Source organism: Malaclemys terrapin, chromosome 6, assembly GCF_027887155.1.
Source record: "Malaclemys terrapin pileata isolate rMalTer1 chromosome 6, rMalTer1.hap1, whole genome shotgun sequence".
Classification (NCBI taxonomy): Eukaryota; Metazoa; Chordata; order Testudines; family Emydidae; genus Malaclemys; species Malaclemys terrapin.
The window spans coordinates 38,741,614-38,759,775 of record NC_071510.1 but is presented as its reverse complement, the minus strand read 5'-3'; the positions used below and the strand labels follow the sequence as shown (position 1 = coordinate 38,759,775).

General features: G+C 38.0%; 1 protein-coding gene across 5 annotated transcripts in view; it reads right to left on the bottom strand.

The window, feature by feature from the left end:
• The window catches only part of TRPM3 (transient receptor potential cation channel subfamily M member 3), a 575,113-nt gene that overhangs the window by 164,405 nt on the left and 392,546 nt on the right, over positions 1 to 18,162 (bottom strand). For all 5 annotated transcript variants that reach the window (XM_054032770.1, XM_054032773.1, XM_054032769.1 and 2 more), the window contains exons 4-5: positions 4,562 to 4,775; positions 598 to 722 (exon numbers count right to left, since the gene is read on the bottom strand). In XM_054032770.1, the coding sequence (XP_053888745.1) occupies positions 598 to 722; positions 4,562 to 4,775 (339 nt within the window). The remainder of the gene's footprint in view (positions 1 to 597; positions 723 to 4,561; positions 4,776 to 18,162) is intronic.

Below are 18,162 nucleotides of genomic sequence, written 5' to 3'. Positions count from 1 at the left end.
GATGCATGGTAAATGTTACCTGCACCCCTTAGAAGATATGTGAGGCAGGGTTTCTGTGGAGCCCTGGCTCTTGAATAAAGAATTCACAGAATATGAGCCTTCCAAGGTTGTGGAATAATTATATATATAATATATTAATTGGGAAATAGTATGTCATTACTGAATTCAAGACTACAACATAGTACATTTGCAAAAGAGGGCAGAGTTCAAGTTGTGCATGAAACCTTAGCTTTGGCATTCTCTGACATTTAGTGATTTACTGTGCAACTTTAACAAGCTTTTAAAGTAGATTTTTAATGGAAATTCCTTGTCTTTTATTTTCAAAAGAAAAAAGCATACAAAATATATTAGAAAGAACTGGAATGCCTTATTTCATGAGCCTTACATAATCTACAGGATGGATTTCCTGTTCTAATCTTGCTATGCTCCCACAAAATATAAATTTAAGAACATGAAAATGCCTGACTTTTTGCCTTTTACCAAGCAGCTTTACTACAAATACTACTTCTATCTGAGAAGCACCGAGAAAAAGTAAAGGAAAAAATAACCCAGAATATACAGTTTTGTTGTAGATGACACAGATCCCATAGGACTTACATCTTTGCCAATCAGGTCCTCTTGGTTCTCTACTATTCCCCAGGGGGCTATACCAATGGTACAGATCTTCCCTCGGGATTTTGAGGCATGATCCTTTAATGCATCTCCAACATGCCGAATGACTCCTGAAAAAAAGAAACAGGCACATAATCAAAAATTCAAAGCACAGCATTTTTGGTCACTTTGGTCTGGAATCAGCCAAACACTTAAGTGTATGCTTTCCTTTAAGCATGTGAGTAATCCCATCCCTATTCAGCACAGTGCTTAAGCATGTGCTTAAAGTTAAGTATTTCCTTAAGTGTTTTTTTCAGAACTGGGGCCATAATAAAATGATTTAGATTGATATATACAGTGCCTTGCTAGTTCAGTGAATTTTACATACAACCTTATTGAATAAAATAATGTAAACAAATTGTACAACTCCAACAATGAAAATGATGATGTTGACAATCATAAATTTGCTTTTTCTCATCTGTATCCAGATACATACACATTCTAATATGTGTGGTGTGTATCCTCTCCAAGTATGCAGAAATGCTCAGAAAAGGGGAAAAAATGTGTAGCCTGCATGATTGTCCCCTCCAAATTTGAAACATCTCAGGCATGTGACCCACAAGTAAGGTGATTGAAATCCTGATGGAAATGTTGTGAAAGCATCATCACTTGGGATAGTTTCCCATAGGGAGCCAGGGAAAAGCCAGCAGGGAGCGCAAGGAAGTGGAGACTGGTGCACACAAAATGACTGCCCCATGGCTTGCCGTTACTGTTTGCACTGTCTAAAGCAACTTCTGGCTACTTTAATCACATTCCTGGGCTAACTCCTGTACCGTGCACATGTACAGGGTAATGTGCCAGGCCGGAGAGTTGCTCTTGGACTCAGGCTTTCTTTTCTGCTTTCCAACCTCACTTTCCTAACGGTTTTGACACAGCTTGTATCAAGAAAAAAGAACAGGAGTACTTGTGGCACCTTAGAGACTAACAAATTTATTAGAGCATAAGCTTTCGTGGACTACAGCCCACTTCTTCGGATGCATCCGAAGAAGTGGGCTGTAGTCCACGAAAGCTTATGCTCTAATAAATTTGTTAGTCTCTAAGGTGCCACAAGTACTCCTGTTCTTCTTTTTGCGGATACAGACTAACACGGCTGTTACTCTGAAACTTGTATCAAGAGCTACTTTTATCACCTGACTGCAGCTAACAGCAGCACAACAGCACGTGGAATTTAATGTCACTTACTCTTCTTTGCTGACAACTTTGCATAAAATGCATTTAAAATCTACTTGTGCTCACTGAGGGGATAACTGGTTCCAAATTACATTCTTAGATTGATTTTTTTTTAAACCAGTTTTCTTTACTGTTTCCCTGCTCTGGTTCCATGAATCCTAAAGTGACAGGGTAGCATTACAACAGTCAGACAATAACCACAAGTTTCCCCATAGCTACTGCTCTCTTATACCCATTTAAAATCAACAGTGAAAAAAACTTGACATCTAATCTTCTAATCTCCCCAGCTGCCACCACATTGTCTGGCAGATGAGGGCAAAATGCACACATCTCAGCCAAATGAATCTGTGATCCCACATCCTGATGGTGCAGAGCAGGTCTTCTCTGTCTGCGAAAGCTATTGCTTTCTAGTGAGTACAGCTTCTGCTACCAGATGCATATTGAAAGCAATTTGTTTATAAGAAGATATAGGGGTGAGTCAGGCGTACGCTATCTATGTTATGTCGTTAAAACTAATACTCCGAGGGCAACATTTTAGAGGGTTTCTATTATGCCTTTTATTAACTTACACCTAGTTCTCTGTTTAACTACATTAGTTGCCATTCCATGTATGATATGTGTATAGTGCCATATTATGGGTACATTGTGAGTGGCAGCAGCTAATGTATACACACACTTCAGGTTAACAGTCATACCTTGCGTTTAAATAGGGCTTGCTAATATTCTTCAGAAAGGAAACGTTGGAAAGAATTTTTATCCAAAACAATGGGTGAGATTTACAAACAAATTAGGTACCAAATTTACATGTACAATTGGACACCAATTTAAGCGCACAGTTACCACAATTATGCAAAACAAATTTTATAGTTGTATGTGCAAATGAGCTGTTTATGTGCAGAATTTTTGAGTTGTGCATGCAACTATGGTAACTGCAAGTAGAGATTAGGTTCACAACTGTGTACCTAACTTGTTTAAAAATCTGACCCCGGAGCTCTCTTCTTCTTTACTCTGTATACTTTATGATGTAATTAGAAGTCATTGAACATTCAGGATTGATTTTAGGGTAATACACAGCAGTGGTTGTTCTAACAGTCTTATTTGACTATGAATAATTTTTTTGGCACAGAATAAAAAACCCTGTTCATATCAATTGGGGATTTTTTGTTGTTGTCAGCTACAGTTATGACACTTTGAAAACTGCTATAATGGACATCAAGCTTTTTCTCTTAACTCCAGTCTTATTCTATAAAACACAATTTCATATTCAGTCCTGTGAAGACATCTCTTCAGCTTGGTTTGCAATGCTCAGTTGGCGAGCCTATTGCGGTATGGTCAAAAGGTCCACAGACGGATGCATTTTTAATTAGGATTTTCTATCTATATCTGCCACACTCAACACAGCATTATCTGAACATCTAATAAAATTATCACCACCCCAATTTGCAGGCCAACCATTGTTCTAGTTTCCTTCTTCCTCCCACTGAGGCATTGGGGATGTTTAAAAAAAATATCAAGAGATTCCACCTCCTTCTGTTTCTGTTGTAGGTGTGTGAAAGCTAAGTAGAAGGCAAACTTTCCAGACAGCCAAAAAACAAAGCAAACTGGGCTAACAATTACTCCAGTCATCTTTAATTCAATATATATTAAAAAACAAAGCAATCTCATTAGACATGTTCTGAACTAAGCTTCAAAATATGTAGTGCCTAATCCAAATCCCACTTAAGTCAATGCAAAAATTCCCATTTACTTCAATGAGCTTTGTATCAGGCCCATATTATCAATATGACCGAATGAATATGCTACTCTCCATAGGTACTGAAAGGATTAAATAATGCTGAAATATTGATGTAGCGTAGCTGAGCTGACTCAGGTACAGATAACGTGTCACAACAATTCACATGTGCATAATTCAACTTTACATATTATCATTCACCATATGTAGAATGCTTTGCCTCACCTCATTTCCCTGCCCCCACTTCCTGCCTCCTCATCATTTTAGTCTCTCCATGACAGTATAACTCATGTGGACAGGTAGAAAATAATTCCATGTCAGGGCTCTAAAATTTGGATGCGTTCAACTTTGCATATAAATTGAAATGTTATCTCTGTTTCTGCAAGGACAATTGGAAAAAAAAACCCTTAAAAAAATTCAGACTCCTAATCCACGGGGAGTGCAGGGAGGAGGGGAGAGGGGAAAAGGGGGAGGGAGATGACTTTTATTCAGATTAAAAGGCTTTTTGTTTTTTCAGGCACAGAAAATAGAAAAACTCTTTTCTCTGTCACATCTGACTTGTTCTTATAAGTGAAAGATAAAAGTTGCCTCTTTTTTTTTGGATGAAAATATTTTTCCTTAATGAAGTGGCAAGTTTCTTGTTTGTAATAACTATGAACTAGCTACCCTTTCAGGCTGCTTGCTGCAGATCCCTCGATTCCATAAATGGTATCTGGGCCCATTGATGTTAGTCTCATGAAGTCCCCTCTGACAAAACACTTCAGATTGTCTCACAGCAGGTTTTATTTTTTGGACTTCACAATCTGTCTTTCATGCTTTAATAAACCTTTTATTCTAGGAGAGCTGCTCAATACGTATTATTCTGGCATTTTCTTGTTAATGCATAATAAAAAAAGACACCATAGAATGGTTCAGCTTCTCTTAATTGGACTGATTCTAAATCATGATGTTAAAATGATTAAAGCCTCCCTGATGCCACAAAGCTCTTATTTTAATGTTGCTTGTTACCTGTGTTTACTCCTCCAGTGAATATCCATGCTCCAGTTGTCATGGCGGCTTTAATCAGACCTTTCCCAAAGACTTGCTTGAGTTTTGGCTGAAGTTCAAAATTCTGAAGGCCTCCATGCACAGAGATGAGAAGCTTGGGGAGCTCAAGCTGCCACTCTTTTGTCATCAGGTGTAGAAGAAGATCAGGCTTTGTGTCAAAAGACACACGTACATACTGCAGAATTAAGGGCATTGATAAAGAAAAAGGTTGGTTATGACTCATGATGTGTAACACCAAGAAAATATTTTAAAAACATACAACTTTTGCAACAACAAAAAATTAATTAATTGTAACTTTGATGGTTTAAAAAACAATTTATGAAACTACAGACCATGACAATTATAGATAGCAATTTCACAGAGGTTACCCACTTCAAAGCTTTTCGCAATAATTAATCAATCAATCCTCACAACACCCTGGTCAGGTGCTCATAGATAAATATTATCCTTAATTTAGAGACGATGAAATTAAGGCAGAGAGGTTAAGTGATTTGCCCAAGGCCATAGGGGCAGATGGTATCATAACTCCATTTAGAACTCTCTTTATTCCAGACAAATGTATTGAAAAATATCTACAAAATATGTAATAGTGGACATGCCTGCATTTAACTTAAGGTTAAGGGTTGCAGAGTCCAGCACTCAGAAGTTAGGAAATGGCTGAATTAAGGTTCCCCTTTCAACTTGTTTCACTTGTGTGGATTTAATGAAGAATAAATTATTACGCACTGACTGATGTCTCATTTTAAGACCAGAAGGGCCCATTAGGTTCACCTACACTAAACTTTTGCATAAGACAAACCATAGAATTTCACCCAGTAGTTCCTGCATCAAGCCCATAACTTCTGGTTGAGCTAGAGAACATACAATTATTCTTCCACTAATATATTTCTTTCCCCCACCCCTCATGGTTTATCAGCATAACCTTCACATTCACAGCACAGACTTCAATATAGGCATATCTGTTTTTAGAACATTTATTAGCACATTTCAGTGAACATATTATAAACAGATGGTTAAGGGTTAATGCCTCTTTTACCTGTAAATGGTTAAGAAGTTCACATAGCCTAGCTGACACCTGACCAGAGATGTCAAGTGGAGGGGATAAGATGTTTCAAAAAAAAAGGAGGGAAGTTTCCTTTGTTTAGAATCAGTTTCAATTTTGGCCGGAGTGGAAAAGATCAAGGAATCAGCCTCTTATCGGAGTAGTGAGTATTAGAAAAGGAATAAATAGGTTTATGTTTATTTTCTTTTTGTAACTTGTCTTGGCATTAGGGGATAATCAAATTGGGTATTCTTTTGTGTACTAAGGTTTTGCCCAGAGGAACATCCTCTGTGTTTTGAATCTGTTGTCCGTGAGATCAGCTTGTATGCTATCTCCCAGAGGGTTTTCTTTTACCTTTCTTTTCTTTAATTAAAAGCCTTTTTAAAGAACCTGACTGATTTTTCCTTGTTTTTAGATCCAAGGTTTTTTGGGGGGGAAGACAGAGTTTCCCAAATGACTCAAACTATTTGGGTGGTGGCAGCCAGACCAGATCTAAGCTGGTAATTCAGTTTAGGGGTTCACATGCAGGTCCCCACATCTGTACTCTAAAATCCAGAATAGATGACAACATCACATGAACATTTTGTTCATTTTTACTATGTCTATTCCTTTTTTATGGTCTGCGATTGGTCATCTACAGTAAGTCACATGGTATTTTCTGCCTCTTGAGTGGATGTGAAACTTCAGATGGAGAGAGTATTTCTGGCATGAATGCGAATATCTGTGGTTGCATGCAAATATGGGTATTCACGTGAGGCATAGCCATTCTCAACATTCCTGCAAGCAGAGCCCCATTTGCACAAATGATCATGAGAAAACCAACAGAATAAGAACTTGGTCCAATTGCAAAGCATGCCAGAATTAGAAAATATTGATTCACTCTACTGTTATAATAATACTCCCCACAGCAGCTAAGTCTTTTTACTATTGGGGGCAAAAGGCCCTATGTAGTGTATATCTGATGAGCATGTAATGAATTATTAAGTATGCGTGTAATGGCTTTAATGGCTGGATTGCTGAAATTGAAAGGCAAGCTCTGCTAGGCATTTGAGTGCACTGACTGAATGCTGAAGATAATAGATTTCACTCAGAATTTCACCCAGTAGTTCCTGCATGAAGCCCATAACTTCTGGCCTTCGCTCAGAATTGATCATGGACTTGGGACACACAGGAATGTTGGTAAGACACTAATCTTTAGTTCTTTCACCCTGTCACACGACAGAAGTTGGGGTTACAAAAGGTTATATCACTATTACATGGCAGGGGTTAGCAGCCACATACTGTAACTATTATTGAGGGTGTTTATCTCAAAAGGCTGAACCCTGTGAATAGTTAAAGGAGGGAAGATTTTCCATTGGTCTGAGTATTATATTCCTGTTTTGTTGGCAATGAGAGCTGATGTATTCAGTCTCCCAGGATGAATATATGCATTTTAACTGATGATGATGTTCATATAGATTTGTTACAAACAGAGGTTGTAGGACCAGCCCATGTGCCATTCCTGCTCAGATCAAGTCCTGTATCCTGCCACCACTCATGACAGACACCTAATGTTTAAAATGAAGGCAAAAATTGCGTAGGATGCACATTAACCATTTTGCAAAAATGTGACTGGGGGTGAGAAGGTTTCCTTCTGACCCTTGTAGCAATCAGTTTATTCCATAAAACACATGATTTCATTAACCCGAATTTAGCTTGCATAACTACCAACTGGTAAAAATATTAACTCCTTATTCAGCCACTTCTACGACTTCCAGCAGTAACAAATTCCATAAGCTGACTACAAGATATTGAAGAAATATTTCCTTTTACTTATCTGAAAATTATCACTAATTTCAAATTACCATTTGTTCTTGTTTAGGAGAGAAAAAAGGACTATACTCATGATAAAATTTCATTTTACATTATAAGAAGAAATGTGAGTAAAACAAATCTGAGTGGGTCTTCTCAACTACAAGAACCAGCAATGCAAAGGAAATTTAAATCTTAGAAAGTCCCCCGAGAAAAGGCCAAGGGGCTAAAATATTGGATTCTCTTTTCTAGAGAAGAAATGTGTAGACTTCTTATCTTATTCATTTTAGCTCTGGTGGGGGGCATTTTCCGATTGGTGTGCCTGGGATAATTCTTTTGTAATCACTTCAGATATAATTTAATGTGTATGGGACAATTCTTTTGTCATCACTTCCAAGGCATCCACTAAATTATGAATAAATGCTTTTAAAACTATTTTTGATCATATTAATAATTTATCTCTCTCAATTTTGTAGTGGAACATTTGACCTTTTCCCTTTTCTGTTTAGATTCTGCTGCCATTACTGACTTCCTTCACCACCACTTGCTTGGAAAGATTTTTAAATTTAACTATCAACTTGAACCGAACCATTGCTCAGTTCCATCAGTCTCCCCATGTCTCTCTGGCTGATATCCACCTTTCAGCTCCTTAAGTGATTATATTTTTATAGAAGAGAATTTGGTGCTTGTGAAACTGACAGCATCACTATTTATCAACAGAACAGGTACAATATAGGAAGCAGAAGTACAAGCTTCACCACAGCAACCTGCCAAAGTGCTTTGCCTCACCACTGAACTACTTTAGACAGGCCACATCATAGGATGAAAGAATAGTTCAAGTTCCCATGTCCATTTAATCCATGGCTTGACTATTGAGCCTGTCAACAAGAATGTCACTTAATACTAGCTGTGATTATGATGCTTTATTTTCATATCAAGGGATTAGCCAGAGACTCAAACTCATTTCTCATTGACCAATAAACAGCCAGATGGCTGCAAAATAGCCCAATTTAGATTAGAATTGAACTACAGTAGTAATCTAGAGGTAAAATTTTTCATATTCTGAGCCATACAGTTCTCCAACCACAATGCCTCTATTAGAATACATATACTTAAACTGCAGTGTGCATTGTACCTGGCTGATTACTAACAACAATGATAATTTGAGGGAGAAACTTACAAACTCACTGCACAGACTCATTCTGCTGTTGATTAACATACTGCCTAATACTTTGCCTTCTGCAACACAATCTGACATTTTCTCCTGTATTTTATCACTAGTGGCAACTGGATGATGACATGACCATTTTACCTACCTCAATTAACCTTCCAAAGTTTCAGATGCTTTTCTAAACTAAGCTGAATATCTGAATCTGTTGCTGTTTGTACCTCACAGCAAAAGGCCTGATCCGGCTCCCATTATAAACAAGAGCAAAACTCTCATTAGCTAACAGAAGCAGGATAGGGTCTTTATTCATATTCTTTTAAATATTTGAGGGCCTTTTTCAAATCCCAAGAAAGTCAATGTGAGCACTCATTGATTTCAATGGGTTTTGGATCTAGGCCAGGGGTGGGCAAACTTTTTGGCCTGAGGGCCACATCTCAGTATGGAAATTGTATGGAGGGCCAGCTGGGGCATAGGATTGGGACACATGGGGGGACTGAGGGCTCTGGCTCGGGATGCAGACTCTGGAGTGGGGCTGGGGATGAGGGATTTGGGGCGCAGGAGGTTGCTCTGGGCTGGGATCAAAGGGTTTGGAGGGCGATTAGGGCTGGGGCCGGGTATTGGGGCACAGGGCAGCTCGGGTGCAGCATCCGTGCGGTGCTTACCTGAAATGGCTCCTGGAAACAGTGGTCCATCCCCTCTCTGGAGGCCGGGCCACACAGTTCTGAGCGCTGCCCCATCCATAGGCACAGTTCCTAGCCAATGGGAGCTGCAGAGCTGGTGCTTGGGGCAGGTGCAGCATGCAGAACCCCCTGGCTGCTCCTGGGAGCCGCATGGAGCGGAGCAAGGCAAGCCCCCGACTGGAGCACTGGAGCGGGGAAAGCTCCCAATTCTGCTCCCCAGCGGGGGCTTGAGGGCAGATTAAAAGGTCTGATGGGCCAGATGTGGCCCACGGGCCATAGTTTTCCCACCCCTGATCTAGGCCTTTGTGATTTCATTCACTTTTTTTCTTCAGAACCCTTATTATTTCAAATGCTGTAAATGTCTTTTGAATATTAATAATTTGCTAAGTCAAAAAATAAAACCCATTGTCTTTTTCATGGTTTAATGTCAAAGGATTATAGATTATCCCCCCTTGTTTCTCTCTCCCTGCCCTAACAGCTTTTTAAGATCTTTTCTGCGCAGTTTTATCAAATCTCCTATACTTCTTAAAACCTAAAACACATTTTTAGGTGTGGCTGATTTCCAAGACTCTTTAATAAAATACAACACATTGAAGCTACATATGAGAAGCTGTATCTGCCAAATCTGTTTACCTGCCTCATAGCCACAATGATGCATTTCAACATGAAAGAACAATGTAAGGGACACAATGCCTTTTCCACAGTAATAAACTTTCTGTCTTCTGCAGTTGCAAACATATGCTAGAGACTTAATGAGCATGTTAAAAGTATCATTTGGATTAGCAGGAAGTTATTAAAAATAGAACCAATGTATTTAGTTCACTGTGAACCTTTCAAGCAGCCATTATCCATCCAACCTTGTTTAACCATGATCAAAGCAACTTTAGTTCAGCAAAGCAGAATTAATTAGAAATCTGTATAGGATTCTAATGTCCCAGTTAATGAAAGGGGTTCCAGAATTATTTGTGTGTTAAAAAGAAGAGGATAAATTCAAGACAGCAGTTTAACTTGGTCCTTTAAATTCAATGCTCAGTGTAGCAATGCATGATTGTTCCCACCTGGTCTACCAAGGACCAGACCCCCAAAATCTCTGTTCAGTCAATTCATTTTTCATATTTTGGAGTTTAATTAGTAACAGACATTCAAGCAACGTGTTGCATGCATGTATTCTTGGGGTTGATATAAAACCTGATGGCATACCATGTACTGTTTTATAATTATGTAGGAGCCCACCTAAATGCAATAATGACTTAGTAAACCAGGTACCTCTTATTCATTAAAGAGGGATTCTCAAGCTTTTCAAACAGGTGCCTTAAAACATTTTACTGCATCTCTCAAATCTAGCTAACACATCTGTTGGATGGTATCTCTCCACCCAGGAGAAGATCTGTTGATGACATTGACTTTTAATTTTCCTGTCTCCATTCTTCCAACCTCTTTCAAAAGATGATGGAAGTTAGCACGGCTCAGCCTCTTTCCCAGCCCTTTACTGCTCCTTTGTGTGAGGGAGATCTTTTTCAGGAGCAGAACATGTGGGCAGAGGACCTTAGCAATGTGGCAAAGTGGCGGTCCTTGGCAAATAAAACCCCAAACATTTTGATGAACCTCAGCAATTTATTGATTGAGCCATGTAGTTAGTTTTTGGGTGGGGGAAGATTTGTATTTAGTGCCCAGAGGCCTTTGGTAATAAAACAATTTAAAAGATATATAAAGAATTTGATAAAACAGCAGAAGGTTGGTGCCAACAAATAGATGAGAGATTAATACATGGAAGCTGGGTAACTATATTCCAGTGAGCTGGGCTACAAGCTCTGTCCTGCAAATTCTGACTTTTGATTTGTTGTTGTAGGTTGATATACAATTTCATTTTATTAAATCAAAATCCTACTATTTCCTCTTCAGGGCTATCCAGTATATCTTGTCTAGTATGTCTCTGTTATGGCTAGACAGTACACTCTTTGTGGGTAAAATTGTCTGTATTTTTATGTCTGGTACAGTGCTGTACCACATTGTGCTTAATTACAATAAAAATAATTAACATTAATAGAGTCTCTTCTTTTCTGTGTGTGCAAGTGTGTTTTATTTTGATTGCAAGAGGGAAAAAACCACATGGAAATTAAACCTGAAACTCTAAAGTCTGAACAACTTAAATATTGAGTTCAAGAAAATGTTTATAAAGATTTTGCTTAAACTTGCAAAACCTGTTATTTTCTGTCTACCTGTGCTAATACTGGCCGCACCACAAATATTGTATATACATTTGAAGGGTGAATTTTTGTAATGCATTTGCTGAGTATTAACAGGATTAACCATTTTATAAAAACAAAGAAAATTTTGACTAATTTCAGATCTAGAAACGTGGGTATAGTATTATAGGACACTCAATTGTTACAAGAAATGAGGAAATACCACTTTATTAACTGATCTCAACAACCACTGTAATCTAATCTCAAATATACTCTGCCATAAGAGAGTTAAAATTATCCAAATGATTCACCTCAAACATTAAAAGTATAAATGGAAAAGAGAATGGTAAATTTAATTCCACAATAGGCACTGGAAAACTACTTTAAATGTTACTAAAAATGTATCCCCATCGCATATATGCCGGAGATGTGAACAGAAAGTAGATATTCTGCATTAGTAATGCTGTAGGTAAATACATAACATTGATGAAATATGGGATAGAATAGCACTACACAGGCTTTCGCTGATCATTTCATATGGTATGTCTCACAAAATCTCAGAAAGACAAGGTGGGTAAGGTACTATCTTTTGTTGGACCAACTTCCATTTGTAGCCTGATTTAGGGTGCAGTGATAATATTAATGTGGATAATATGGGAATTTAATTAGCTAATTTAAACAATTAATCGTATTAATAATTATTAATATTAATTAGTATGGGTTTTAGGCTTGCCAATTTGTTTGATTAGAAGATAAAAGTTTTTGTTCTGAATCAGGCTCCACAGAATTTACAAAGGACCCTTGGGGGTATGACAGGAAGCTTACACTGAGACAGTTATAGCCTTAAAGACTTTTCATTAAAATTAATAATAGTAAGTAAATGGAGTGGAGGAAGTAAGTGAGAATAGAGTAAAGTGAGAATGGAGATGGAGTAAAGTGAGAACGGAGTTAAGTAAGAAATGGAGTACTTTATTGAGGTGGGTCACTTCTTTTATAGGGCAAAGTGCCAGAAATCCTTTTTCCTATGCCCAAATTTTATTTTTCACCCACAGAAATGTTAGGGTACACTTACCCATAAGCTAATACGTATGTGCGTATTGATGACAGGTATGTACGCACATCAGTCTTTTGTGGTGTCTTGTTAAGTCTGTGGGTACAACATTGAAAAACCCCCTATGCCATTCTCCATTGTCTATTGGTTTAAGGTTATAGGCGTAGGTACTTTATTTGGGGACAGAAAAAACAAGATAAAGGTTAACTTTGTTTTTTGAGTAAAAGATTTTAATATAGATATGTTAACTTTGCTTTAGCTTACCATACAGGATATGGCCTGTAGGTCTTTTGCATTACAGCCAAAGTTATTTTTAATATACATTTATAAACCTATTTTAAAAAACCAAATACTTAAACTATACTTAAATTTTTATATATATAAAAGCAAGCAGGTTAGTTCTATAGGCTACACATTAGTGAAAGAGACAAATTTTTGAGCTTACACAAAGCTCTTCTTCAGGTCTGTGTAAGCTTGTCTCTCTCACCAACAGAAGTTGGCCAATAAAATATATTACTTCACCCACCTTGCCTCGTTAGTATCCAGGGACCAGCATGGCTACAACAACACTGACAAATTCTCAGAACGTGATTCATTATGTCTACCCTAAAAAAATCAACTTTTTAAAAAGAAAACTGAGAACAGTGTTGGCATCACACTTAACTATTTGTACAAATATGGCAGAAATTCTTACAATGAGCATGAGGCCAAATAATGTCCTCAGTTATGTCAGGACACACCCAGTGAAGTCAATTTAGCAGCCCCGTGGAGTTAATTTTTTCACAAATGGGATGATATTAGCAAAATTAATGCCTTTTGGGAATTTTTGTTTTACCTTTCTGGAGGAAAAAATGACGTTTGAACCATTAAAAGGAATGGTATGACCCAATTTTGTTGAGGATGTTCAGTCTATTATATTCTCCTCTGTTAGTGTTCTGTTTTTTTGTTATTATGGCCTTATTGTAGCTTTGTTTTTGATTTTCACTACAATTTAAAAAGGGATATAATGATAATCACTAGTAAACTCATTTACTCAGTGGCAGAATTGTTGAATATTGATCACTGATAGATCTCTATAACACTACATTTGACCACTTGCAAAGTACTTGTACATTCCCTGTCACTTTGTATTAATGGGAACTTAACTGTATTTCAATTGAAAATAATATACTTACAAAAGGGGAAACAGTTACAGTATTATTTATCAGATACTTGAAACCCTTTTAAAATAAAATAAATAAATTAATTAATGGAGATATCCTATCTCCTAGAAGTGGAAGGGACCTTGAAAGGTCATTGAGTCCAGCCCCCTGCCTTCACTAGCAGGACCAAGTACTGATTTTGCCCCAGATCCCTAAGTGGCCCCCTCAAGGATTGAACCCACAACCCTGGGTTTAGCAGGCCAATGCTCAAACCACTGAGCTATCCCTCCCCCCATTTTATTTAAATATAAATAGAGATCAAGTTTTGCCCGTATCTGTCCCAGGGATAATTTGCGGGTGGTGGAGGCCTATATTTTCATTTGCCTTTCTGTTAATAAAATACCTGTCATCCTCACAGCTCTTAATCCTTCAAGATTTTATAGTTTTGTGATTACCACAGATCTGGATGATATTACTCAATTCTGTTTTATCTTGCTGAATACCATCAATTCTTAGGCTTCAGAGCATGTTCTACAAGGTACAAATTCTTCCATTGACTAGTGGTGTGATCTTCGGCAGGTCACTTAACCTTGCTGTTTTGCAGTTTTATCCATTTTTAAAGTGGGTATAATAACATCTACAATGGTTGCCACTAAGGGTACATCTACACTACAGCGGGGAGTCGATTTAAGATACGCAAATTCAGCTACGTGAATAGCGTAGCTGAATTCGACGTATTGCAGCCGACTTACCCCATTGTGAGGACGGCGGCAAAATCGACTTCTGCCGCTTTTTGTCGGCGGCGCTTACTACCACCTCCGCTGGTGGAGTTAGAGCGCCGATTCGGGGATCGATTGTCGCGTCCCGATGGGACGCGATAAATCGATCCCCGAGAGGTCGATTTCTACCCGCCGATTCAGGCGGGTAGTATAGACCAGACCTAAAACTCAGCATATGCAAAGAATTACCATACAGGTTAAATGAGATACAATAGATTTTACCCGTACTCAGGAAATTAACAGGAGTAACTTTATGCTACACTTACTTATATATTGCATTTAATGTGAGGGTAAGTGTTAAGTTTCCTGAAAATATGCAAGGCCCCAAGGCTTGATATGCATTTGTCTCTTTATCTAGGTCTTATTTCTCAAGGTTCTGGAGACTGCTCATTTTTCTCACTTAATCTCTGGCAATAATGGCCATCTAGTTCGTCTGAAAAAAATCAGCCATCTCAGTCTTTTCAGAATGCTGAATCTTTGGTTGTCTGGCAAAAGGAGAACCTTGTAGAAGGTAAATTCAGATGCACAGTTGGGTACTGTATAGGTTTCATTCTTTTCACTATTAGAACCACAACAACTAAGCTTACGTACTTACCCAGCTCTCACACCACACTTTCCTGCCCACAGTGCTTGGGCTGTCAGGCACCATAAGGGTGGCCTTAAGGGAAACACTTATCTCATTACCTCTTTAGTTTATCATAAAAAAAGCAGTCACCATTACAGTTCTGCACACCTGCTTTCATGGTTGTCATATGCATGTTGAGCTTTGTATCCTTTTATCTGCAATAGCGTGTAAGAAGCTCAGCTATTCAGAGATTGCTAGTGAATGGCTACGATTTGAAGGCATTTTTCCCCATCAACAGACTTTCTGAATGTCTGGCGGCTTTATGAAAGCTTTTCATCCATTCAAAACTTGTTTGTTTTCTTGTGATTTAATGACTTTGAATGGTTGGCAGGATGCAAATGTCTTCCTAGTTCTTCCTATTCTCTGGTACTGTTAAAATAAGTCCAGATTTCCTCCAACAGCTGTTTAATAGAATACCAGCATGTCACAGATACGATTATCCATAATAATATGTACTGGTTTCCCATAAATATACTAAGTCAAAAGTTACTGTTAGATGCTATAGTATTGGTGCTCTAGTGTTTGTTAAAATGTGATAATAGACTTCAGAGGCAATTGCACATCTATACCTCAGGGCAGAATTTGGCCCACATAGTGTAGAAATATCATTTACTGTATCCCTTAGAATTCTATATATGAAAATCATCTCTGTGTTCTCTTTTTTAGTATTCCAGTCGAATACTGTAAGATTTCTCTTGATGGAGCAGCAGTCATGCGTAGAGGTGGTTGAACTGGTTAAGTCAATACAAAAAACAGCCTGAATTTTCACCCATCCTCTGAAATGAACACTAACTTTGACAAACAGATTTGATTTTTTCTTCTAGTGACCCCTCCATAGTTCATCTAAACTACCCTTCTATTATTTTGGGATGTGGTGGCAGGATTGCTGGGCTCCAATACTGACTGTTTCAAATTTAGCCTTGAGTTCTATCCCATAGTGAATGGTGTCCTCTTAGGAACTTCTGATTACATAAAAACCTTTTCCCTTTCCCTCAGGCTTAATATCTCACATCAGAAAGGAGTGAGAGGTTCCAAAAACACTTTATTTATTCTAGTGCATTTATTCTATGCTAAAACAGAGTGTCACCAAATTTAAAAGCAGAAAAACAGTGACGCCTGCCAGATAGTTACAGAGAATGACCAAAGATAAAGAGTCAGTGGCTATCTGGGGAGTCTGAGGGAGGAAGCTCTCAAAACATTCAGAAGTTTATGTAAAATGTAAACAAGCACCTTATGAACGATTAATGTTAGCCCCTCACTAAGCATGATTGAAGAACAGGAGAAGTGGCTGTAACTTCCCCCTTCCCATTACATTTCCTTGGAAATAATCTTTCTACTTTACAACTGATGAGTACAATTTTTTGTTCCTTGCCATATTTTAGAGTGCTGTCCTTGAATTGCACAGGTTTGGTGAGAAGCGTCCTGCTTCTACTGAATGTGATATACAGCACTGTGAAATGGGTGGCTTGATTTATTCCCTTTAGACAAATCCTATTTCATTTTACTAAACTAAACTCTTTTCTGTTAGAGTGAATATGAGTTGATTCGCTTTATCAATTTTCAGGTACCACTGAATGGGCATTAGAGATTCGTTAGACCCTCAGGGAAACACTGTAATTTTCTAGTTGCTTCTATATCTACTCAACATGGGTGACACCGTGTTCTGACATTTCACAGAATTACTACCTCAGAAACAGATACAGGCACAAATCGCAGTTACACGCCTAACTCCCATTGACTTTCAAACCCTCAAATCCTGCATGTTGATTTACTGACTCTGTGACAGGCATGCTGTCCAATATGTAAGAGAAATAAAATATATTTAAAGTTTACCAAACATGCCAGACAGTGACAGACTGCGATTTACCAGGATTCTAACAATGTTATGAATTAGCCAGGAAGTGTGGGGGGATGTCTGTCAAAGAGAGGGGAAAAAGAGGAGGAAGCAAGAATTAATAGAGAAGGAAGAAGTTATAGTTAGGGCTGTCAAGTGACTAAAAAAAAATTATCAATTAATCACACTTAATATTGTATAATATTTTTGGATGTTTTCCACATTTTCAAATATATTAATTTCAATTATAACAGAATTTTTTATAATTTTTATTACAAGTATTTGCACGGTAAAAAACAAAAAATAGTATTTTTCAATTCACCTAATACAAGTACTGTAGTGCAATCTCTTAATCATGAAAGTTGAATTTGAATAAATGTAGAATTATGTATTAAAAAAACTTCATTCAAAAATAAAACAAAGTCCACTCAGTCCTACCTCTTGTTCAGCCAATCAAGTTTGTTTACATTTGCAGGAAATAATACTGCTCACTTCTTGTTTACGTCACCTGAAAATGAGAACTGGCATTCACATGGCACTGTTGTAGTCGGCATCGCAAGGTATTTATGTGCCAGATGTGCTAAAGATTCATATGTCCCTTCATGCTTCAACCACCATTCCAGAGGACATGCGTCCATGCTGATGACGACTTCTGCTCAATAACAATCCAAAGCAGTGCAGACCGATGCATGTTCATTTTCATTATCTGAGTCAGATGCCACCAGCAGAAGGCTGATTTTCTTTTTTGGTGGTTCTGTAGTTTCCACATTGGAGTGTTGCTCTTTTAAGACTTCTAAAAGCATGCTCCACACCTCGTCCCTCTCAGATTTTGGACGGCACTTCAGATGCTTAAACCTTAGTTGAGTGCTGGAGCTATCTTTAGAAATCTCACATTGGTACTTTCTTTGCGTTTTGTTAAATGTGCAGTGAAAGTGTTTTTAAAACGAACAACATGTGCTGGATCATCATCTGAGACTGCTAGAACATGAAATATATGGCAGAATGCGGGTATAACAGAGCGGGGACATACAATTAACTCCCAAGGAGTTCAGTCACAAATTTAATTAACGATTTTTTTTTAAAGAGCATCATCAGAATGGAAGCACATCCTCTGGAATGGTGGCTGAAGCATGAAGGAGCATATGAATGTTTAGCATATCTGGCACATAAATATCTTGCAATATCGGCTACAAAAGTGCCATGCAAATACCTGTTCTCACTTTCTGGTGACATTATAAAGAAGAAGAGGGCAGCATTATCCCCT